This window comes from Mya arenaria, chromosome 8 (assembly GCF_026914265.1).
Source record: "Mya arenaria isolate MELC-2E11 chromosome 8, ASM2691426v1".
Taxonomy (NCBI): domain Eukaryota; kingdom Metazoa; phylum Mollusca; class Bivalvia; order Myida; family Myidae; genus Mya; species Mya arenaria.
The window spans coordinates 15,269,678-15,296,570 of NC_069129.1; the positions used below are offsets into that span (position 1 = coordinate 15,269,678).

Here is a 26,893-nt window from a genome sequence, read left to right on the forward strand (position 1 = left end):
GTAACGTAATAGAATGGTCGCATGGTTTGGTTGGGAAACAAATACACGTGAAAAATCTACTGTCCATCACGGTTACACTCAGCTGTGTTACAAGCCTAACATGTGGCTTAGCAGAGAGCATCCTGCAATCGCAGATGTACACTTTGCCACTTACTCAGAAGCAACAATTTGTATCAAGATACATAGACAAGGCTCTAGGCCAATGAAATATTACATAGACGTTGTTGTAAAGAGCTCGATAACGAAGAAACTCACCTCCAAGAATTTCTTAAACCAGCGATTGGACGCCTCTCGGACCATCTCAATGAATTTTGCATCCTTCTCCTTTGAGTAGATTCGTATCTGTTGCTCCTTGAAGTGACCAGGGATGAAACTTGGCTTCTGTGCACGAGATATATAGATTCATGTACAAATTTGTAATTTATTTCAAAGATTTTGATGTACGGTAAACCTTAAAACGGTGTATTTAAGCATTTTATTTTATATTAAAATTTATACATTTGTCAATGTTTGGTATATTGCCCTGTTAAAAGAGAGCAATATAAAACACAATTAGGCATGGCTTTAAGTCTAACGGATATCGATTAGCGCAACAGAGTGAATGCTTATGCCTGTATATTTGTCCAGACTAATATCGCAATGATGATTAAAGCTAGAGTTGTGGGCCTTGCTGTGCATGTTTAAATCGTCTCTGACGGTGGCATCATATGTACCAAGCTTCAATAATTATAAACATTGAGCGCTTTTGTAATGATGGCAAAGGTAGAACTTTATAGTACTAAATACGTAGTGTACCAGGTAGCATAACTATGTACCTGTTTTTAATGTAAGATTTTACATTTAGTTATAGATATTGCGAAAGTCATGTTATTTCTTATGACACTAAAGACCAAACAAAGGTTATGACAACACATTGACCTATTTTTCCAAAAGCATCCAGCTCAAAATGAGAGCATACCTGATCTTCACTAATGGGGCCTGCTTCATTCGGCGTTTTTTTGCTATAGAACATCACATTGTCGATAGGATTCTTATCCTTCATTCCGTAGTCGAGGGTCACAAGCTAATATGCTATGTTTCTTGGAGGTGAGTTTCTTCGTTATCGAGCTCTTTACAACAACGTCTATGTAATATTTCATTGGCCTAGAGCCTTGTCTATGTATCTTGATACAAATTGTTGCTTCTGAGTAAGTGGCAAAGTGTACATCTGCGATTGCAGGATGCTCTCTGCTAAGCCACATGTTAGGCTTGTAACACAGCTGAGTGTAACCGTGATGGACAGTAGATTTTTCACGTGTATTTGTTTCCCAACCAAACCATGCGACCATTCTATTACGTTACATCATGCCAATGATTACGACAAGGATAATAATCTGATATTCTACATCACTGTTTTAAAATCAATACGTTTTAGCTAACTTTGTATATATTCCAGATATACTCTCCAGATGAAAAGGTCAAGCCCACTGATAAATAGCAGCAATGGCACCGAGGGGTAAAACGGTCATCCAAATGGGACTTTGACCACTAGCAATGAAACAAATGTCAAATTTCTCCCAGAAAGACAGTTACAGGAACATAATTGGACAGCATTTTCAGATACATTGTTTGCAACATAATTCTCTTAATTCTCTAATGCTTTATGGCTTTGTTCACAGAAAATCCACCAGTTCAATATTGGGGTTACATAAACACAGATAAAATGAAAGTGTTTGAACCCATAATGGTTCTTTAGGAAGAACTGCCATTTCTAACTTTTGTTCATTTCTTATTAATAACACCTTATAATATATGGATACATAGACAATCCATATTAAAATGGAAATATTAAAACCCTATTGATGTAATCATTGTTTTATTTTTGTATTTGGCATGAAAATATATCAGTTTATAAAATTGCAAAAAAATGTTTTTTTTAATTCAATTTTGTTATATTTATACAACACTTTTACTATTTTAAACAGTTCATTGTCAGTCTGCAATGGGTGTGCATGTTTTTATATAAAGCACGCGTTTCTTTGTGTTTTGATAAAAAACACACCTTTAAACTGGGGTCTATCTAAGTTTAAATTCAAAATTGTCATGTTCAGGTAATGCAATATTTCATCTCACTTATAGGTAATTTTAAAATGGAAAACCCCAGATACATGTTAAAAAACATGTTATGTTAAACGAACTGTCAGTTTCACATGCTTGTTAGAGGTAGCTGTTTGTGTATAGTTGTTTGTTGGTGTATGTTTTTTTTCTTTGGGAAGATGATACAACTTTTGTTTAGTGTTTTGTTACAATGCCCATTTTGTTCACAACAAAGTATGTTCGTGTTTGTTGCTTTTCTTGTTCTTGTTTAGCTTTTGTTTTTCAATCTTAAATGTTGTCTTGTATGGATTCAATATGATTGTTGATAAATTCAAAACCACTTTTAGATATACTGATGATATTCCAAGTTTGGATAATCCGGTGTTTACAGATAATATTAAATCGATATACCCTTCACAATTGCAACTTAATAAATCTAATACATCCAATTTAAAAGTATCCTATTTAGATCTGCAACTCGAAGGAAGATAAATTGAGTTTCAATCTTTATGATAAAAGTGATGATTTTGATTTTAAAATAAAGATGGACATGTTCCTAGTTCACCATTATATGGTATTTTTATTGCACAGTTGATAAGATTCGCTAGAATATGTACAGATGTCAAAACAATGCAGCTCTCGCAGTAAACTAATGACGGAAAAACTTCTAAAACAGGGTTTTAGATATTATAAATTAAGGAAAACTTTCTCAAAATCTGTTAAAGGTCACTATAATATTATATAAAAAAAAACAATAGTAGTCTTAAATCGCCGATTGCTAATTGTATTGCTCATCCCGATTTTTATGATCATGTTTTGAAAGAAAATTCGTGAAATTAAAATTAATCTTTTAAGCAGGTATTTGGGCACATAGACTCAATGAATTGCTTCGACTGAATTTAAACCCTGGATATAAAGGCAATACTTTGAACAGTGCTTGTCTTCTAGTTTTTGAAGATAAATTCCTGAAACCAAATATAGAATTGAATATAGCATCCTTACATAACTAAGCTTTCAGTCCTTTGATTTTATGATTTATTTTTCAGATTCATGTTATCTTTAAAACCGTCTTTGGCTGGCTCGGAATGTTCCGGCATTTGACGTCATTTTCTTCAAATATTTTACATACGTTATCATTTGGAAGAAAAGATTAGGTTATATATGTCATGTCGCTTCTATTTTAAATACTGTTTTCTTTATTTGTTCCCAGTTTTAGTACAATGATGTTTTTTTATTATGAAACTCTATGATAAAACAATTTTGTTTTGTTTTATTTTCTAAGACAGACTGTGTGTGATGCTCATAGTTTCAAACAATGCCTGCATCGTATATTTGAAAGGTTTTGCATTAGGTACTCTGATTTGTATTCCTCCATCTGCAGATAAAGTTGGGATCTCTAATCATTGAAGTATTTGGGGTTTACCTATTCATTTATTATTTGTCATATTATTAATCTTCCTCAAGTTAATGCATACTTAAGATAAAATTTACCTTTTTTCTTTATTCAGGATTGTTCTACTTCATTGGCGTTTTCCCTGTGCCATAAAAAAGGGTTTATGTTATAACATTTGGCTACTGAGCTTGTTTCTGTAGTTTTTTACATAAGTATTTAATTCTGAGTGAGTTTTGTTGTGTGAATATTAATTTTAATGATTGCGTTGCTGATTTATATTTTAATTATGTTTGTCATGAATGCACAAGGGTGGGTGGGTGGTGTCCACTTAGTTTATTCTTCACTATTTACTTTTAAATTTGGAGCTTAAGTTGTTTACAGATTTACCTTAAATGTTATCAAGTTTTTATACAATAGTGGGAATAATAGTAAAATAATTTGTTATACTTTGTATCCTACCCTATCTACCATTCTACTGTATTGTTCCTATAAACATCCGGACTTTGGGAGTGGAGGTCATATCCCCTGAAATAAATTTATAGATTTTTTTCATTTTTTCTAGTGTCCAGAAATATTGATATTGTCTTCTTACATATTTATGGTTATTAGTTTCTTTCCAATATTAAGGTCGGGCTTTATAGCAAGAGGGATGCATTAAATGTTGATTAGATCTAGAACACTTGTAAACACTAAACACTTAACTTCTGTAATAAAATACCAACGTTTAGTGAAAACTCTTGTCTAGTAATTTTGATAGATAGAGATACATAAAAAATCTTGGTTTTGCATATCGAGGGGTGAAAGCGAAAAGGTTCTATCTGCTTCTTTATTTAATGTCACTTAGAACCTTTTCGCTTTCACCCCTCGATATGTAAGAATTTGATGAGTAGGACTTAATTTAATTTTATCAATCTCTGAGTTTGTATCACAAGTTCTAAAACCATTAATAACGAATTTATTGGTGTTTACCATTTCGTCCCGATTCCCTTCTAACCTTCTGACCCCAATATCAAGACGAAAGTACTTGAGTTTAAATCTGTTCTGATGATAATATTTGAATTGGGTATATTTTGTATATAATGTAAAAGAAATTAAATAAATCTATTCTGGTTCTTTTAACTTCTGATTTGAATTTTTAATTTTGCCTTTCTGCGAAAATTATGGAATGATATGTAAGCCTATTGGCTTAGCATAAAACACGCTAAGTACAACTTATTTTTGAGTTTGTGCTCAAGAACATGTTTTCCTTTAGAATGATTTTTCTTTTGAATTATGAGGGATGTTGTGTTTATCAATATAAAACATAGGTGAGTGTGCGTTTTGTTTAATTTTAAAGTATTTTTGTGATATTAGGGCCTAGTAGTTTTTTATAAATGTAAAGTGTTTTTTTATTTATCTTACACGGTTTTACTCACTTTGTGATTTTATCCTCACTTCATTTAGTGCTGTTTGTATTCAATAAATATAACCAAGATTCGTTGTTTGTTTATTATACTATGTCGAAGGTTTGCACGGAAAGATACAGATTTGGTGTTGTCTGTCCATCCATCCAGAGCCACTAGTATGTCACTTATATACATAAATTAATCAAAAGTATTTGAAAGGTGTATAAACGTATTGTGATGGTGTACTCAATATTCTTTGGATCATGGTAGCAACAACACGAGAGTTATTGCCATTGGTTTAATTTAAAAATCAATTACACTTACATCTGAACGTCCAATGTTATTAATTTGCAATTAAGTGACAAAAACTTGGGTACTGTGGCCTCCCTATGCAGGAGTTATGCTTTGACAAAACAATAGTTATGTTTGTTATCAACCGCCGTAAAATGGTTTTTTTGGAGGGGGAAAACGTTTTGGTGTTGACCGTCCGTCACACTTTTTAACCATATATTAGTAGGGATTGGTTAGATAATGTTCAACTTGGTGTAAATCGGAAAAGCCTTGATGAAATCTCGAATACTTAAAAAGTTGGTCAAACTTAGGGTACTAGGTCAAATTTTAGAAAAGATCGTTGGAACGCAACGCAATACAGAAATAATATTTGGTCCAATATTCATGAAACTTAACCAGAATATTTTCTTATTAAAATTATTGACTTGTTTGAAACTGGATCACATAAGGTCAGAAGCTAGGTCACTAGGTCAAATATTATTACCCCCCCCCCACATATCTGGAACCATATATAAGTCAACCTTTTTCAGGTCACTATGTTCCCCTTGACTCTTAAAGTGGGTATAGGGATATGGGATATTAGGTCGACTAGTAGAAAAAATCTTGGAAACAAACGGTGGCAATATACCCTCTCCAATACCAGAATGTTTGCCTCGATGCAATCTTGGATTAGTTTAAAGGTAGGTCACATACGGTAAAAAATTCTAAGAAAACCTTGTGATCACTTTAGGGTTTTCTTTGACATATTTCTAGTCTGGTTCATACATCATATCAAGGTTCATTGGGGTCAGTCAAACTGCAGCCATATTGCATGATTCGGTTGGAATATTACAGCAACACTTAATTTCGATATCATTTACTTCGCCTAATTAGGAGGGCCTAGGAGGGGATTTCAATTCAACAAATTGAATTGTTTATTTTAGTTTACCAAGGTCTGCCCGCGCTATTGGCTTAATACCGCCATGAGGCCATCCCTGATTAAATTGTTTTTAAATTCCACTAGTGAATGATTAGAATGTACAGTCAAATCCAGATATTGTAAAATTAGAAACAGAGTGAGATATATGTGTACAATAAATCAGGGTGCAATATCCTAGCTCTTGCGAAGAGACCTCTTGGACGGTGTAAAACAGCGATATAAATGATACAACTTTCAGGAGTTAACCAGTACTATGTTCACCATTATCCCAGTACTACCCTTTTAATGGCAATCGTAAGTCAAGGAAGCTACTGGTTACGTCATTTGGTTTGACACGGCCGGTGTTTGAAACCGCGACCTTCCGCATCCGAAGAAACGCTCTACTATAAAGCTCGGTTGAGCTATCCATTGATCTGATATCTGATCAATAGTAAAAAACACGAGGGTAAACAGGATAAGGGTCAACATACAACCTTGTGCAATATACCGGATTAGGGGACTGGGTGGCTTCAAGAAGGTTTAAATACGGGCTATTACACAGGTTGTGTATTGTGCCCTGGTACTCCGGTGTAGATTCTTCCTCTTTTAAAGTGACTCGCTCATGGTTTGTAAAATGCATCTTTAAATCACAAAATACAGTTTGGCGAATCAAAAGGAGAGTTTAAACAAAATGTTGAAATTTGCTCAAATATCGGCTTTGAAGACCACAAGTTTGATTAGCGTTTATATCGCGATTGAAAATTAGTTACGGCTGTCGTGATGCGTGATTGCTTGATTGACATCATCACATAATGATATCAATCTATACTTTACAGGTTCACATATCTACTAAATTTCTAGTGTATGGTGGCCATGTTTCGCTAATATATTAAGCAATAATCGTAGTGCCAATTGCTAAATGTATTTATTTAATGAACGTACTTATTTCCAAAATAAATACGACCCTGGTTATGGTCAATTTCTTTGATGTTTTATATGCACAGTATGTAAGATTTAAACTGTGTGTTTAATTAGAACTTTGAAACTTTTGAGTGCATTAAAACATGCATTAATAGCAGTAAAAAAATAAAATGTCAGGTAAATGATATATTTTTTTTTTAATTTTTAATGTTTTTATGTTGTTCTCTGATTTTCACCCTTTAAGAGTATGTTTTGTGACTTTTTTCCTCTTTTTTATCGACCACCCGGTGGACATTTTTTTCCAAATATTCTTGTAAACAAAAAAATAAAAAGGAGTGGCCTTAAAATTTCCCTGAATTTGGACTGGACATAAAAATCAGATAAAAAATAGATAACCAAAAACATATGCAAGGCAATATTATGGTTATTGTGCACTCCGGTCACTCCGACAAATACGCAGATGCAGACGATAATAATACAGATGCTATATTTGACAATCAGGTAAAAAACATGGAATCTGGTAAAACATTGCAAAAAGCAAGTATGACATAAAATATGTTCATTATTACTAGATGTATGATTCTGAAAGAAATATTTTAACTTCGAAACTTTGTCACAATTCACTTCTAAATAATATCGGCATTTGATTACAGTCGAAAGACAGTCTCTATTTTAAAACTCAAATTTAGGGAAACAAAACATATATTTATTTCTTTCACGTGTTTGAAATGTTGTTATACAGAGTACAAAGACTGCACTTTTAGTTAATTAATATTTTTACTAAAACCCAACCGGGAGTTAACATTTGTCAAATTGGACTGCAAATGGACTGCATTTTTTATTACAACTTATCATTTTGTGCATTTACAACTTATATATTAACTCACTTGTTCAGTTGTTGTCTTTTCAATGTTGGCAGAGAGTAGCGTACCACCAAAAACTTGACAACGGTATGGTGAGACAGAAGGGAAATATTTAATAATATGTCTTTGGGAATACTGTTGTATCACATTGAACAAAATTAAGAAGATTACTTTTGTCGGAGTTCAGATATTACCAGCACCCGTATATATCAGCTCATTACAAATAAAAAAAATACATTTTGTTACCCAATCTCTATACACATATTAACAGTATTTCAATATATAGAATCCTGAAATAAATAAAGTCATTTGCAAATAAAACTTAATAATCTGTTTACTACTTTAACAACAAATATGCCATAGTAGGTAATATAAGACCGGGCTTAAGAATTTTTTCCATTAGCACGTAGTTTCCTTGTGTTTCGAAATTCATTGATTAGCAGTATGTTGCGCGTTAAAAATAATAATAAAAAAATAATAAAGAAATAGCATTATTAATATTCCAGATCTATATACAAAGCCCTGCATATATGCAGAACCTCCAATTTCCAAACAAACGGACACGTTTCCATGCAGACAATGCTTAAAGCAATGCAGATAAAATGATGAAACAATAGCAAATTGAATACGACTTCGGGGCATTAACATGCTTGTTGGTTTAACAATTTCAAAGAAACAAGTCAATTTTACCAATCATGGAGAGAAGTCATTAAAGCATATTTTACCTGCTGATAGTAATGTAAAGAGCAACTTCTTCATGTCCTTATAAATTTGACAGTCACATGCAGGATGGAACTTTGGGGATTGAAAGTTTTGACATAGAACTTTACAAATGTAATTTGCATTTTTCTGGTTGACAAGTAAACCTGCCTAGTAATCGTTTAACTAATTACGGTTGTTTCTTGCCTCTTTCAACCATTATAAAGGAAAGAAAAAAACTAACTACGGTGTATTATACAGTTGTCCGAATTAATCCGAATAATGAAACGAGAAATCTACGAAAACTTACTGATAAGCTTCATAAAAACTCATCCATTGGAAGTAAAAGTGTCGGTAATGTGTTAATATCTAGTTCCATCATCGATAAAAAGTACTAGCAATTGTCAAATGTCACATCAAAATATAGTTGCGTCCTAAATTTTCCGAAGATTAATGTTTTAAAAAGAAGCCGAATAAACAATACAATAATAGATAGAGAATGTTAAAGCCCATATTCCCTGCGTATTTGAGCGTATTCACAAACATTAAATGTTACACGTATGTCAAATTTTAATAAAAGGGGAACAAGTCGTTTTTCCTGCGAATACCGACATATTTGGATTAACTTTCTTATTTCACTTTGCATATTGATTGAACACCGTATAAGAGTGTTCTGAAAGACGATTAACTTCCGAATGGCAAGATATGCAATCTCTCTGTAAAACTACGGAAGGAAATACCCCATATCTTTAGAATATCAATATGTTGGAAACGAAATACTAACCTTAAATAAACACATTGAGCGATAGAAACAGCTATTATTGTGTAATATAAGCGAAGAATGGATAATAAGCAAAGGTTTGTCATATTTATGAAATAAAAAAAACTGTTTTAACCTACACTAGTTAAATGCAACTTATTTGGTAAAATTGAGCATTGTAATGGCTTCCTTATAAATATACATGCTTTGAATTGTTTTGGTTTGATTTGATAATTGCATATGAGTTTAGTATGTGGTCACCAAGCAGGACAAGTGCGTTTCTCTGGATACTCAAGCCCCTCCCCCCCCTCCCGAACACACAACACATGACCACCCTCTCGCGTCAACATCGTGCCAAGGAGAGTGATTAGCATAATGTTGTAATATTTTGTTTCACAATTGTTGTAACATAAATAGGTTTTAACAAAGTGCATAATTTAGATTATTAATTTGTACGGCTGGCTGTGAGTGAAAATATGTTGAAACTTAAAAAGCAAGCATAACGTCAAATTATTTCATTTTTGTATTAGTGTATTAATATCCATATAAGATAAAATGCATAACTGGTTTAACAAGCAAGAAAGAAAAGAAGTTAGAAATAATCAAGGGCATTATTCATGCTATAGTTTATACTTTGATTTGCAAAGACGATTTTGTTTTATCTTTATGTATATGTTTTTGTATACATAACGTTATACGATATTAAACCTTTTAATCTTAATATTAAAAAAAATGTCACTCAAATCAATGTCTTTTCCCCCTATAAGTTTGTCCAAACAAACCTAAAACAAATGAATATCTATGCTTCGGATTAATTTCTTGGTCGCATTAGTCGCTTAATCTGTATTGAATGGTGTATGGATAGAGTATAGATGGTCGTGTCCGTGTTGTATTTTTTGAGGGATTGTTAAACTTTTTGGCACATCTCTTCGGTTCATGAAGACATGTCGAGTACAAGATCTACATCCCTACGACTGCAGTTAATAACCATGGGGTCTGGCATATGATTATAGCTTATGTTTGCTTGTCCTGACCAAAGACATATTAATAATTGCAGAATCCATATTACTAACGGCTCTTGTTTAACATTTATTTGCATGCCATGACTATTAAGAGGTGACCCATAGATAATCTTATTGTTAAGCAATAACTGCAAAAAGAGATCTTTATCTGATAATCTTACCTCTAACCTTAATAACCTAATAGGCAATAAAAGCGGGACATTTGATACAGTGATTTGTCATCTGATAATATCCCGGTATCATTGTAAAGTGACATTGCTTCTAAACTGTACCTACTTCCTTTTACTCATATTAGTCTTGTTTATGTCTGATACGTTTAGTTTTATCGTCACTGCCTTGATCAAAACGTTTATTCTCAGGCTTGCTATTTTCAATAGCGCCCTCACAGGAATTTGATATTTATATATTATTTACTTAGCTCAACAATGTTTATTGCATTAAACCTTTATAGATATTCATAGCAATAACAACATATCCAATGCTCAACAAATAAGTAATCCAACATACAAACACAAATATAAATCACAATTCCAAAAACTGGAGGGTACGAAATGGTTAGGATATGAAATGACTAGGATACGTAATGACTAGATCCTATCCGATCCTCAAAAAGCAAATCAAATCTACGTCAACAATGAAAGAAACATATACCAAGAAATAAACCTATATCTATCAACCCTTTATGCATTTGAAGTGTTTCCTCACAATCACCACAAAAGGAATATTAATAAGCTGCGTTTGTTGATGACATTAATTTATCGGCTTTTTTAAAATCCAAAAATCGTTTTTATTGTAATCAAACTCACCATTCTGTTTTTTAACAAATTCAAAGTCATAGAAAAATATTTTGGACATTGATACTCGGTCTTCGATACCGGGATTTCTGAAGTGAATGGTATATTTCCCGTTAACGACTGTGACGAAAACCCCGTAATCAACATAAACTGGTTTCATAAACTGTGATACCGGCTTTTCCCAATATCGATACCGAGTACCGGGTTTCAGTATCACACCCGGAAGTATATTAACCAAAGTTCCTGCAAATTGATTGGCTGACGGGTTATCGTGTGAGCCTATGAAACTGTTGGTTTACGTACATTCTGAACTCATGGGGCAAATTTCTCGTTCGAGAAAAAATGACCGAGGAGCTCCGCATGGGGTTACGTACAGTTCCTACATTTTATCATTGATATTGTAACATCATATGAATTGTCCCTGACTTTTCAAGTTTTACAAATTTATTAAAAATCAGATTACAGATTGTATTCTAAATAAGCAAATCATCCTTCGAAGCCTTTTTTCTGAGCTTTGATGAATCGGGTACTTAGGTTCGTAAACCAAGCTATAAAAAGCCGTAGCCTACGAATTTGGGGGCGAGTTAATAAATACTCATTCAAGCTGCATTCTCACAGATTTACCATTGTTACAACTTTTTTAATTCTTGTCTTGGAAAGAGCATTTTTTGCGTAAATATCTGCAAACCAATGATATACGATTTTTATATTAACTTAAATTTAAAAATATGCGATCTAATTTCTTGTCAGCAGTCTTATATAACTGGTTTTCATGGATTTTCGCAAAAATTGGCTCGTTTTAAGACAATAAATATAAAAGAATTGTCAAAACGTTCAATCTGTGAGAGTGCAGCTTTAAATGTGCCCAAGGGTTTGTGATAATTATATAAGACATATGTTTTTAGTATCTTGATGTTTCCTTTTTTAAAACATTTAATACAATTGTTTATAAAGGTTTTTTTATCAAACATTTTTTTTACTTTTATTTACCAGTCAATTGTAACCACGTCTTCCCCCTCCCCGCCCCAAGGTACGGTGGTATACCAGGGTAGCGGGGGAAAGTGGCCTTATTTTTACCTTATATGTGGCTCCGCAGTGCCGTGTGACTGAGGTGTTTTTGTTTCGCGCCGAAAATAGCGGGGAATGGGCCTAACCAAGGATGCACCCGGGGTGCGGGGTTTTTGGCAGGGATTTTACCAGCAGTTTGTTTTACCAGGGGTTGGCTGGACCGAAAGTTCCCGCTATATCGGACCTGGGGGAGGCGTGGTTACAATTGACTGGTGCATAACTTTACAATGATAATGTTTGCTGGTCCATTTTGATCACGTGATCCTCCATGGTACAACATTGAGACCTATCCCTAACTGAAGTCGCTTGGCGAAGTCAAAAATCGGAATCCGATGCATGTAAAGTAAAAAAAAAATACGGAAGCTTTTAACATGGTGGCATATTACTTCCGTAAGATAACCTGATAGCGTTCGCGAATTGTTTCATTTTAACCACTTAATTTTCGTGATTATTATATAACTGTTTACATTCGACTTTTTCGGTAAGATAAATATCATAAGACTTAAAACATGCGTGAAAGTAGCCAGAACTGCCACCTATTACCCTTTCATGCTATACAACACTAGCAGGCATACTAGTTATGGTTTGCGAATTCCACTTTGTAAGTAACATAATAACTGGTGAACTTGCATTCGGAACTCCTCGGCCATCTTTATCGAAAACAACCTCGCATGTATATGGACGGTTCACATCATCTGAAATTGGAATGTTTAGGTCCGCTTCAAGAAGATCGCTTAGTAATTTAATTTCGCAGCTAAACTTAATGAGACTTAACTCTCGGGAGTCTTAATTATGTTTGCAAAAATACACTTCACTGGCCATCAATTTGCACTTAGATCAATAAATACAAGCTTTCACACCTCTTTTAGTAATATGATATTGATATTACCGAAAAGGTTTCGTGAATATTAAATAGATTGCTATATATTGGGAATGATAGAGAATTAAGCAACATGAGACTTGCAATCCATAGCAAAGTTCAAAACGAAAATTAATGTATTATTAAAAGCATAAACAATACGAACATACTTCACCACAGATGAACGATTTGCTTCAGTTCACAATGCACGTATACGAAACAATTGTAGCAACCTTATCACTAAAGCCAGATTTTTTTGATTTTTCGTTTTTCAAAAATAAGCGCCATGAGGAGGGAATACAATTAAGAAAAAGATGTCCAAAAATGAGCATCGAGAATTGTTTTTAAAAATAAGATGGATTTTCCGTATTTTTTTATTTTTTTTCAGAAATTTTTAATTTTTAATAAATTAATAATGTATGTTTTGAAGTTGTGCACAATTGTTTTGTACTCCATACTGCCTATTATATAATAGATCTGTTTAATAAAGTCAAAACAAGATGTCATTTTCACAAGTAGCCACAATAATGCACCAGTCAATTGTAACCACGCCCCCTCCTCCCAGGTCCGGGGAATAGCGGGGACTTTGACTTTCAGTCCAGCCAATCCTTAGTAAAATCCCCGCCCTGCGGAGACAAAGTACTGGTCAAATCCCTGCCAAATTCCCCGAACCTCGTGGTAAGGCCCTTTCCCCTCTATTTTCGGCGCAAAAACAAAACCACCGCAACCTAGTGATTTCAAATTTCAAATTAAAACTCTTATTAATTTAGAAAAAAATACACCAGCTGTAGAAATTCTAAAAGCTAGTACATTGTTAACAAAATCCTTTCTTTCCTGTTTCTAACAGATACCTAAAAACGTTCTATGTTCAGGAAAGATCATTATATGATAGTAAGCACCCTGAATATTGAATGCAAGATAAACGTTTCCTTTGCGTAACATTCGTTTTCTTACCGATTGATCTTTAACACAACATGTTTACTTAAATAAGTCGGGATTTATATGACGACAATCACGTACAAGTCTTAGCTTACCTTTTTTCCGTATCAACTGTCAACGGATTTACTACAACATTATTCTCAGCTCTTCTATGTAACATGAGTGCGCTAACTCTCTTAAATAAAGGGAAAAAAACTATAAACAACACAAAATGATAGTCAATATGTATTGCTCACTTGTCGTGCCAAAAAATGAATATAACTAAACATTTTTTCAACAAATAACCAGAAATATATAAATCCGCAATTCGCAGATAACAAAAACGTCCGTAGGAATTACAAACAATGTAACAGCGAATACAACTGTATGTGGCAACACCAGACCTCAATCGGGCAGCAATCATTAGGACAGGCCGGGAGAATACCCATTAAGTGATCAAGGCTAAATCAAAAACACTGAAACATGTTAACATAAGCTCAGAATTCCTTCATTTAATGTTTGCGGATTTAAATGAAAAAAAATATATCCAGAATGTATACGTGATTTCAACATTATTGGTATACAGGACTTTAAAATCTCGAAATATATAAATCTGGTTGAGACGGAATCAGATTTTACGCTTTGGTTTCCGCTATCAAACTTGAATTCCCAATAAATAATACTGTTTTTGGTGTTGTATACATACCCCCTGAAAAATCAAGTTTTGCCTCAGTTGATCGCTTTTTAGAAATAAATAACGACACAGGACTGTTACCGACGAAGTTTAAGAGCGTATTCTTATTTGGAGAGTTTAACTTCAGGGCAAAAAAACCCGTAGAGATTTAGATGATTATGATATTTTAAATGAATTTGATCTGTTGGATATCTACGATAAATATATGTCTGAAATGAAAATGTTTGCAAAAACAAATGTTAGTGTAGGAAGAATTAGCTGTGATAAAACTATAAGGGATATATTTTTTTGATTTTTTTATTGAAACATAATATGTTTATACAAACAAGTGTAATTAACTTTTGTTTTACTTCAACTGCTATGTTAAAGTTTATTGACCGGTTGGAAGTATTTAATTCTGTCCAATGATGTCCGACGGCCACTGTCCGATATCTTTCACACTTCATATAAACTTTAAACATATAGAATGCAATTAATCAGGTTTTGACCTCGATCATGTGGGATAAAACCAACTTCATCGAAAATATTGATAAAACCAAAATGTACAATTGAAACAAATTAGAAGATGTCATAAATAGTAACGATGCAACGCTTCAAGATACTGATACCATTACAAATGAATTATCAAACTTTTTTGTTGACAGTGCAAAATTGTCTTTTAACACCAGGAGGGACATAAATACAAATTTTAAAAAAACCCAGAGCAAACAACACACAGCATTATCGGTACAATAAAAAAAGGAAAAAATGCAGACAAAAATTTAATTGAGCAAACATTACAAATTAAATAAAAATCATACAAACTAGAAAAGCAAGTAAAGAGCTTAAAAAAATTCTCAATTTACAATTTTTAAAATTAAAGTATTGTCAATGTTAAACAACTTAAGAAATCTAAACAAAAGCTGAGGCATCAATGATATACCTATATTATAATTTCAAAAATGTTTATGCAACTATTGTTAACGATGAAGCAAACACATACCAGCATAACTCACTTTTCGAGACACCGGAGCATATTGAAGGTATTTTAACGCCCTAATAACTTAGGAAGAAATGCAAAAAAAAACGTTGTTAAAAATAGAAAAATGGTAAGGCTGGTGGTGTAGATTTTGTTCTAAACGAACACATACAATCTACTTTAAATTTGTTTGAAATCATATATGTAAAATTATTCAACATAGTGTTAGAATCTGGTTATCTACCTGAATTATGGACACAGGGAATTATCCAACCAATATTTAAATTCCAAGGTAGCCCAGTAGACGCAGAAATTATATTATAGAACGATCGCACTTTTAAGTTGTTAAGGAAAGTTATTCACCGCTGTTTAAAATAAACGTCTTCAAACTTTTGCTGACAATGAAGACCTTGAAAAGTGATTTTCAAGCAGGATTTTGCTCAAACTACCCATCAACTGATAATATGTATATGTCGCACTGTTTAATACAAATATTAAGAGCTAAAATGAAGAAATTATTCTGCGCGTTTATTGACCTTCAAGATGCATATGATTCTGTCTGGTTTTCTGATCTTTGGTCAAAACTTGTTTCATATAATATTGACGGATCATGTCTAAAGGTCATATAAATATGTATAATTCAATTAAATCGTGTGTTAGAGTTAATGGTGAGTCGTCGAACTGTTTTGCAAGTAAAATAGGGGTTAAACAAGAAGAAGATCTTTTTCAGACGTTTTTTCCCTGTTCCTAAAATACCTTCACAAACGTTAAAACTTAAAACCTAAATGGCATCGAATTGATGAAAATCTGTTATTGTAATATATAAACATGTTTATACTTTTGTATGCTGATGACAAGGCCATTGTCTATGAAAAGGCAAATGATTTACAAGATTGTTTAAATGAGTATCACAACTACTGTTTTACATGACATTAACAATTTTAATATTTACAGAATAAAGATTGTAATATTCTCACCTGATAGAATGACAAATCAAACTTTCCTATTAGATAAAATAGACAGTTGTATACGTTTATTGCTCGAACGCTGTATCTCAATGCCAAAAATAGTGACTATAACAAGTAGGCGTCCACATGTATATCATTAAAGGCACTACTGCTTTATAATCTTAATAAAACAACTTAGCAATAATTCCGTTCATTACTTGCTTTAAACTCTTACAGTGTGCTTATTTCATGTTTAGAATATATTATCATTACCAAAATCCAAATGTTGCAATATTTATATGAAAAACCACAGAAACATGCTCAGAAGCCAAAAGTTTAAACATAAAGCAAACCTTGCATTTTGCTAGTGATATTAAAAAAAATCGATCACAAAACCAAGAAGGTAACGTCTAATTTATCCAGTTACCAGACCATGTTCATTTACCCATATTTGGTTTAAAACGAGAATAGGCCGCCATGTTGGTATTTGGCCACGGAGTAATTGACAGCTGTTCTGTGCAAATGTTCAATATGAATACTAAGTCGATATGTTGTCGTAAATACCAATACACGATCATATAATAACTGACTTTTGATCGTTAGTTTGTTTTCTAAACTTAGAAAAGTCTATCTTCTTCAAATTGGAAATCTCAGTACAACACTGGCGTGCTAAAATAGGACCTTTTAGCCAGCCATCAAAGTCAAAAATGTGTGTTCAGACATTAAAACCCCTTGGTCTGTCATTGTCCATAATGTTGGTGGACTTCCGGATCCAGCGAGAATCTCGGAATTTGACAACCCAGAGACAGATATAAGCGGCAATCATGTTGAACTCGTGGGGGTGAACGTAGGCCTGCTACTACTAGAGAAACGTGAGGATGTTAAACGAATCAATACCAAATTTGATATTCTGGAACAAACAAGTAGGGAATAAATGGCGGAAGACAGGGAACTAAAGAAGCAAAATGATTAATAATTTCTCTGAGCGTTAAAATCATGTTAAAACCAGTTTTTCAAAATGTGATAACAAACAAAAACAACTTGACACTCAGGAAAAACGGAATAATCCAATAATCAATATACAAGAAAGTCAAGACGAAACGAGAGGTACTATGTTAGATAAATTAAAGTCAAAAATTACTGAGCAATAAAACTTAAATTTGGAATAAATCCTATTTAATGACGTGTTCCGGATACCATCAAGAACCGTAAGCCGCCCGATTCTTGTGCGCTACGTACTTCTTCAAGACCGTGATCGGGTACTGAGGGCCTCCTTGGGGAATGGGCGGGATTGCGAACTCGACATCAGGATCGGCGAAGATTTGCGACCTTGAATTGCGCGGGCGAGTTCGGGGTTGTAACCTTATTTAAAACAATGTATTGCAGAGTAGTAACGCGTTCACTTCAAACATGATAAACTTATAGTGGAAAATACGGTGTATAAGTTCGACGAAATGCTGAAAAAGCCTGTCCCTTTAAATACATAGGGGTGTGGCAATAGCCCAAAATACATTTTACCTGATCATTATTTGAAACTATGTTCTCGGAATATAAGAAGTCTATGTAAATTTGAAACTGATTAAGATTTTATTAATTATGTGAAACAATTTGACATTATTGCTTTGTATGAGACTTGGCAATCAAAGCGTAAAAAGTTTATCGATGTTTTGAGTTTTTATTTTAGCCTTTGAGAGTATTAGAACTTAACGACAAGGTAGTGCCCGTAATACGGGCGGAGTACTGGTAAAACTTAAGGTAAGTTTATGTAAAAAAAACCACCAAGAACATATAAACGGTTAAATGACTGTATCGTTTTGTATGTGGAAAGGGATTTACTTTCCTTGCAAAAAGACCTCATAATGTTATTGACATGTGTATAAGCGGATGGTTCAGTTATTTATGAAATAAATGAAAATGACGGGATATCCTTACTGATTGATAAAATTACTCTTATAAAATCAGATTTTCCCGATACATTATAATCATTAGCCGGAGACTTGAATGCACATGTGAAAGATGTAACAGACTTCATTCTACAAGACAATGTTGACTATATATAACACAATAACAGACTATGATGGAGGTGAATTTTGTTTACCACGAAAATCAATAATTTTAGTGTTAAATAGATTTGGATGATCTCTTATTGAATTATGCTGTACACATAATGTGCATCGTCTTTTTGATGACAGTGTAATGAAACTAACAAAAAAGAGTGGTCGAATATATGTTTGCTTCAACAGAAATATTTGATCACTTTTGTGACTTTGGTGTCGATATAGCAGATTTCTCCGATTATTTCCCGCTGTATTATTCATTGCAAGTAAAACGTTTGATGTATCTCAGGCATGCAATGATGAAGGTGGACATTTTCCTAGGTACGTTATGTACAAATGGCAAGACGAGTGTAAAGAGAGCTGAAATGTAAATCTGGAATTAACATTTATAACAACATTGATATGATGTATGCCTTCATGCCTGCTGATGACGTAGCAAGTGTTGCAGGCACAAAACAGAACTTACAGACACAAATAAATTACATTGAAGAGTTATTTAACATACTTCAAATGAAAATTAACATTGACAAATCCAAATTTATGGTATCCAGGCGTGGAGGACAACTCAAAATAAAGAGAAATGGTACTATTACGGAAACCAAAATGATGTTGTTCCATACAAGTATCTTGGGGCGTTTGTTTACACCTACATTATCATGAACTTAAACGCCAGAAACTCTTAGACTGCAGTCTACAAAGTCAGTTTCAAATAGTTATACGTTTCAGAAACGCTTCGGATACTTTCAATTAAGGATGCACTGTTCGATTCAATAGTTGCACCAATTCTGTGTTATCCATCTAATTTATGGGGATATTGTCATATTGATAATATAGAACGTGGTCATACAGGTTTTTGTAAATATAAATATGACACATTGTGCAAAGTATTGGACAAAATTGATAATCATGCCTAAAACAGGTACCCGAAAAACTGTTATTTAATGATTTGGGAGTTAGACGAGGATGACAGGAAAACATGGGCCACAGGAGTGAAAAAAATGTATTCGAACATGGTTTCGGCTATGCATGGATCACTAGCAAAGTAACAAATACCACAAACTTTATTGTATTATTTAAAAGCAGTCTTAAGACCTGAGCGCTGCAGATTTTTTTATTCTTCTCCGAAAGCGCTGCACTACAGACATTAAACAAGTCTTTTAAACCCAGAAAAATATATTTCCATTGATCTACCATTTATGTTGCAAAAGACGTTTTTCTAATTTCTGTTGATCTAGTCATGTATTACAAATTGAAAAAGGTCGCCACAATTACATTGATCGAGACTATAGGTTTTGTCCTCATTAATTGAAAACAAAATGTCTATGTCATATAGGACGAATACCAGTATTTATTACTCTGCCTGTTGCATGATGATGTCTGACAAACATGCTTGAATGACCAACTGAAACATAGAACTATAACGCTTCACTTGTTTAACAAATAATTATAAGACTTCGATAGGAAAAGTGTATTATCCGTTTAAAACTATATTGTAAAGGCTTTTGTTATTAGGGAAGAATTAATTCGTAAACTTAACATTGACCTCCTTATATAAGCATAAACAAATTGAAACCACTATTTTGTACTTTTCTGATATTTGGATTTTGGGCCGAAGGCCTTGTACTACACTTAATATTATATTATGTTATGGTAATCGTGAAGTGCGGCATGGAATGTATATATACAAAAATAATGGAAGATACGTTTGAATATTGGCTCTTCGTGACTGAATCTAAACACATAGCATAAACAAATGCACCGGCTAAACTACAATAAAGGGAAGTTACTGTGTAAGACGTTTTAGTTTCGCCAAATCGGATAGCATGTTCCGGATTCACACAGACGCAAACTCCTGCGTACTAAGTCTCCTCTTAGGCAGGGGCCCTATATCACCCCCACAGAAGATTTGTGTTCTCCTGTGCCAATCATGTATTATGCGCCAATCATATTTAAACCGTCAGAGTCATGGTATGTCATAACTCATACATGCGTTTTTTTTCTTTTTCGTTTTTTTTTCTTTTAAACAAAGTTTTAACAATTAACTCTTACAATGACTATGACATTCGTGTCCTTCGGTACAACAGGACACACTATAGTCATAACACTGGTATTAAAAGTTCCGTCAAATAATAATTTAAACTAAACACTTTAATAGGAACAAACACTAAGCAGACGATAACTTAGCGCAAAGCTCACAAGTTTGTGTTAATGCTTACAATCTTTGCCAACAGGTTGGCGGTCTCTCTTGTATTCCTCTCGATATTTTCAAGTGATCAAACTATGATGCCGAAGCACTTATCTATCGATTACACGATTATATTGGTAATGTCGCCAGCAGTGTCTCGGTGTAGATCATTCGTGAGCGCTTCGCTATTGGCGGTTCGTCCAAGCGGCGTTACTACGTTTCTAAAGAGCAGCTAATGGCCGCCAAGAGGATTAAGTCGACCTCCTTCGGTGACATCATCGTGATTCGTGGCTGAGATGTGGTGTTGTCCGGTAGAAGCACATCTTGCATTTGGCGGCTTCAGCCTATGTGGGTGTGTTGTTGAATTTATATTGTTTGCGCTTGTTATATTGCATAAGCCGTTCGCTACCATCCTTCAACATTTGGATTATATAGTTTGTATCGGGCATCTTCGTCTTTATAACGTATGGCCCGTCAAACGCTCTTACTAATTTTGGATTGACCCCCACCTCCATTGTTTCGAATAAACACCACTCTAGGTCTCCCCTGTTAAAACTGTTCAATTCAAATCTTACGTCATATTATTTTTAATAATAAGCGGCGGAGTTCTCCATTCGTTTTTTTTGCCAGATGGTGTACTCTGATTAATCTTTCACGAATTGTCTCCACTAGTTTATGGGTCTTCTCTCTGCATGGTTTGGTAAATTAGATCAGTTGGCAAGCGGACCATCCGTCCCATGATCATCATGTTAGTTTTTTACATTATTATTGGTGTAAGAGTTGTGGTTCCCTGAGGCTTGGCTCGATATGCGACCGCCATGCACCCTAAATATAAATCCCAAGCGCCATGTTCTCCCACTAGAAAGGTCGCAAAATTGTTTGGTTAATCCTTTTTACCTGGCTATTCCCTTAAGGATTTCGTGCACGCGTCCTCTTAAATTACAGGATGAAACACATTTCACTGAATAAATGACCCTCAAATGCACCACCTTGGTCACTTTGTATTGACAATGGCGCACCCCATTGCCCTTCTATGTCATTCAAAACATGTGACGCACACTATTCGGCCGTCTGGCTTGGCACCGCCATAAGCATATCCGCGTTAAAACTAAACCAGTAAAATCCTCGCTTGACCCTGGCTTTTGTTGCCTTCACTTTAATACGATCACAGGAAGTTCATCATGTGACATGCGTATTATGTCCGTTTTGTGGTTAAATACTCTGTTGAACAATTTGAGATGATCCCATATTATAAAATAGTGTCTTTTTATGCACTGTACGTAATCATTTTGTTTTGTCCGGTTTAGCTTTAAAGTGCCCGGAGGATACGAGCATACCCGGTTCGAAACGCTGCATTTCCCCGTCCGTTGTTATGCGCAACTAGTTGATCCAGTTGACAATGCCTCGTACCCCGTATCCACCCCTCCTTTAACGGTGTCCTTCTTGGCCGTAATTTTGACCGTCAATAAGCCTCGACACCTTGAGCACCATCATCTCGGCTCTCCGCTTGCATTTGTTGCACGATCCGTATTTCAATGTTCAATCAAGTCAATCCCTATTCACGTGCAGTCTTTCGGCGTTGGACATCGTGACGATTCATCACAATGAACCTGACGTGTTCCCGGCCTGCATTGTATATCATAGCTATAATCCGCTAGAATTTCCACCTTGAAGAGCTTGATGATCCGATCTGACGATAAACTTCCGACCCAGCAGGTATCGCAGAAATACTGCAAACGATGCACATTTGGTAGCATAATAGTTCTTTTCGCTTTGTTTTAGTCTTTGTCATCTCGCTAAAGTTGGACCTCCCTCTGGTCCGAGGGCCTGTTACCGCCAGTTTAAAGGCAATCGACGCATATCCGTCATTGCCAACCTTTCAGGGCAATCATTTGCATAGTGCCCCTTTTTATGAATTTGGTAACACCCCACTTCTTTTGAAGTCACTGACTCTTGTTTCTCTGCATGCCACTGGACTCCTCTAGCTGTCAATTATGCACTCGGGTTTTAGGAGACCGTTGTTTTCGCTGTTTAGCGTTCCATCCCTGTGTCCATTAATACCACCGCTCTGTATACGAAATAACGCTTACGGTGACCCAGCTTACACTGGCATATCGCGGCTGCCCACTTCCGGTCGTCCCTGCTCTTCCTCGGTAGCTCTTTTTGTGTACTGCCAGAACGTTCTGTCAGGCTTGCTGCCATGTTGAAGTTGTGACCAGTTGACCACATGATGCATTGCTTCACCCATGCCATGCGGCTCTTTGTGAAACTCAACTTATAGCCAAGTTGCCTTGTCGATAATGCCGTCCAGGAAGCGCCTCACGAGATCCTCGACTCTTGTCCTACGGACCCTTCGCCTGTATGCTTTGTCATACAGTTTCTCTAAGTCGTGGCGTTGTCTTCTACTGATTCACCGAACTTCTAGCTGCGTCGGCTAAACTTTGCAACAAATGATTGCGGGTTTTAATCACCCAGAACCGGGAGGTGATCTCGCGCACAAACAGGTCATAGTCTGATAAAGCCTCCAATGACACTTTAGAAAACACGGAATCACTGGCTTCACCTTCAAGTCTTGCAACGGAGTTAATATAAAGCAACCGTTCCCTTCTCCACGACAACATCCGCCCCGTCTGGACAAACATCGCTACCGACAAGCGCGATGTCGAATTTTGTATCGGGTCCGTTGAACCGTTGCGAGTTGTTATAATTTCTCGACCTTTCGCGGTAGCGAACCCCTTCTGTAGGGTCACTTGACCGCGACCACGACCATGGCGGTTAATTACCCGAACGCCTATCTTTATCTAAGTCCCTTAGTTTGATTACGATCTCACAAAGGGCGTCGGACAAATCGTTTAACACACCTACCATACGTTGGGTTTGTACCTGTGGTATGCGCATTTGCTCTGCATGGACGACCTCGACGTCAAAAGCGTCAGTGCCGTCGTCGGAGACCTGCGTGTCCATGACGCTCTCGGTGTTCTGCCTATTCAAGTTTACAATCACCTCGTCATCACTACTTTATGCACTCATGATTTTAATGTCTCATAGACTTATGTTAAGCATATAGTCCGCTATCTGGCGTAGTTTTTATCACTGGACCGGCATTTACGTTCAATGCCGATTCCAATGCTGCCACCAGAAATATGTCGTGCCCCTGTGGGCTTTCAAATCAAACAGTGAAATATACAGTTGAATACGTTTATTGCTCGAATTCTGTATCTCAATACCAAAAATAGTGACTACAACAACAAGTCTGCATCCAAATGTATATGTATATGTCTTATCACGACAGCCAATTGAATCGTAGTAGAAAGGTCGCGAAGAGCACGAGTGAGGGTGTATTTCTCAACTATTATGAGTATAGGCTCTACTGCTTTTGAATCTGAATAGAACAACGTTACTTGCCTTATACTCTTACAGTGTGCTTATTTAATGTTTAAAATATATAATATTATCACCGAAATCTTAATGTCGCAAGCCTTGCGTTTCTTAGTGATATTTAAAAAATCGATCCCGAAACAAAGATGGTAACGCCTTATATACCCAGCTACATTTAAACCATTTGGTATAAAATCGGTACATTATTTCCAGAAAAGAATCAGTCTGAGGTTTGCGCCAAACTGCTACCATACCGTGGTCGCTGTCCGAATATGGTCGCTACCATACTTCGGTCGATGACGTCATCATCAAAGCACACGAGAATAGGCCGCCATATTGGTTATTGTGGTTCGAAGAATCCTGAAAATGAATTTTATATATACGATCATAATGAAACTTATGTTTGAATATTGCCTCTTCATGATCGAATCTTAACAGTTTGAATATGTATAGCATAAACACATACACTGGGTAAACTACAATTAAGGGAAGTGTAAGACTTTTTTGTTTTTCAAATTCGGTTTGCATGTTCAGGATTCGCACAGTCGCAAATTCGATACTATTGTATACAACCTCAAAGGAATTAGACATGTACCACCGGTTGGAATATTTGTTCAGGATTATTTTATGTGATACATCCATTAGTTGACAAGATGACAACAAAGGAAATAATAGCTATCGGATTGTAAGACATGATTTCATGTATACATTCCGATAGCAATGTGGTGTGGACGCTGACGCAAACACAATATAACGAAGGTATGTCTAGAAATTATTGTCCTGTTGGGGCCGTGCTACCGTCTTACATGGTATTTAAAAATTTAATATTGATTGAAACTATTAATATTTGTTAAACACATTTAAATATAATTTAGCACTCAGTCTTAAAAACTGTTTATAACATTATCGTATATCACGCGTTATTTTGTGTATTATAATTGGATAATTCTTCCGTAATTAATACTTAAAGATTATATCTGCAGTTTCTTCCGGATAATTTTGAAAATTGGCATTATGTGGATTTTTTCTGTTCTAAAATGCTATATCCTGACATAATAATAATTCGATTTTTTGATAATTGTAACTCTGTTTGTAATTTGACAGCATTTGAAACTCAATGAATTATTCCTTTTGAACAATTTAAAACCCGATACGATACGCTGTGTTTATTGCACAACTCAATGTATACTCATATCTGTATCTATTATGTGCCTGTAAAAAGCCTCGCTATACTTGCTATCTTCATTTTTGTAAACTATGACTGCATTGAGTGTATGAATAAGTTTTGAAACTTTGGTGTATATGATAATAAATAGCTTTGCTGATAAGATTTGTAATCTCTCTCTCTCTCTCTCTCTCTCTCTCTCTCTCTCTCTCTCTCTGTACGTATCACCCCATGATTTATTAACAACTATTGACAAATTAATCGATAGGCACTACAAGTTTGCTTAATATGAGCAAACAAAATGGAATATGAGCAAAGGTTTGTCATTTTTATGAAAAAATAAACTGTGTAAACTTGAATTTAATAATTTGTATTTGGTAAAATCGAGCATTGTGATGGCTTACTTAAAAAACATGTTTTGAATGGTTTCATTTAAATTGCACGTAAGTTTGGTTTGTGGCCACCAAGATGGACAAGCGGGTTTCTTCGGGTACTCAGACCCCAAAACCCCAGCCTCAAAACAAAAGACCACTCTCTCGCATCAGCATCGTGACAAATAGAGTGATTTATATATTATTATGTTGTAATAATTTGTTTCACAATTGCTGTAAAATTTGAATTTAAAGTTTAAACTAAATTGCGTAATTTATAATCATAATTTGCACGGCAGGCTGTCAGTGAAAATAAAGCATAAGCCCAAAAGCCCTGCACCGGTAAATTGTTTATGGCTTCCTAATATTCTGGATTCTATTCAAAAGGATTGGTTGGTGTATTGAATTAATCACTTCATATTGACCTTGAGAATATTAGGAAAAAATGGAAAACAAAGCATCTACATTCAATAAACTAATTTAGCGATTGACATAATTAGTACGGTTAATTATTAGAAAGAAAGTAAAACAATAAGCAAGGGTTTGTCATTAGAATTAATAAACTGTTTAAAATTTAATATTATTTAATTTGTTTTGTAAAAAACGAATTGTACTGGCTCAAGTAAAAAATATGCATATTTTGATCTTTATGCTTCCCGAAGGGAGGGGCATGTCCGTCCCTCCGTCCGTTCGACACACCTTTGTCCGGAGATCAACTTCAAAACTAATAATGTGATTCAAATACAACTTTGTATAAAGCTGGATAGAAGGCGATGAGAGGAAGGGAAGTCCACAAGAACCATTTTCCTGTCTAACATATTTCATTACTTATCTCCCCTTAACCGGATATTTTTCACAAATGAGTTTTTATCTTCATATATTGAAAAAAGAGATTGAACTAAACTTTAAATATATAGAGAGAGGAAGTGCATTGTCCAAGAATCATACTCCTGCCAGAAATAGTGTTTAAGTTATCTCAACTATACCTCATTTAAGCCTGATATTTTTTTTCGATAGTGTGTGCTTGTCTTGACAATATATTGGAAAGTATTTTAGAGATTGAAATGAGACTTAAAATGTAGATAGATGCTAATACGTGAAAGTCCAGGTCCTAAGAATCATACTCATACCCGTATATGCGTATTTATTTAGTTATCTCCCATTCACCTAATATTTTTTCCATAACGCGTA

General features: G+C 34.8%; 1 protein-coding gene across 4 annotated transcripts in view; it reads left to right on the top strand.

Annotated features, from left to right (window-relative positions):
• LOC128243168 (deoxynucleoside triphosphate triphosphohydrolase SAMHD1-like) overlaps positions 1–26,893 on the top strand; it is a 71,555-nt gene that overhangs the window by 37,062 nt on the left and 7,600 nt on the right. For 3 of the 4 annotated variants that reach the window (XM_052960756.1, XM_052960759.1, XM_052960758.1), the window contains exon 15: positions 1,436–4,215. The exons of the other annotated variant lie outside the window; for it this stretch is intronic. In XM_052960756.1, the coding sequence (XP_052816716.1) occupies positions 1,436–1,477 (42 nt within the window). In that variant the 3' untranslated portion in view covers positions 1,478–4,215. Of the gene's footprint in view, positions 1–1,435; positions 4,216–26,893 lie in introns of those variants that run through there. 4 annotated transcript variants of the gene reach the window in all.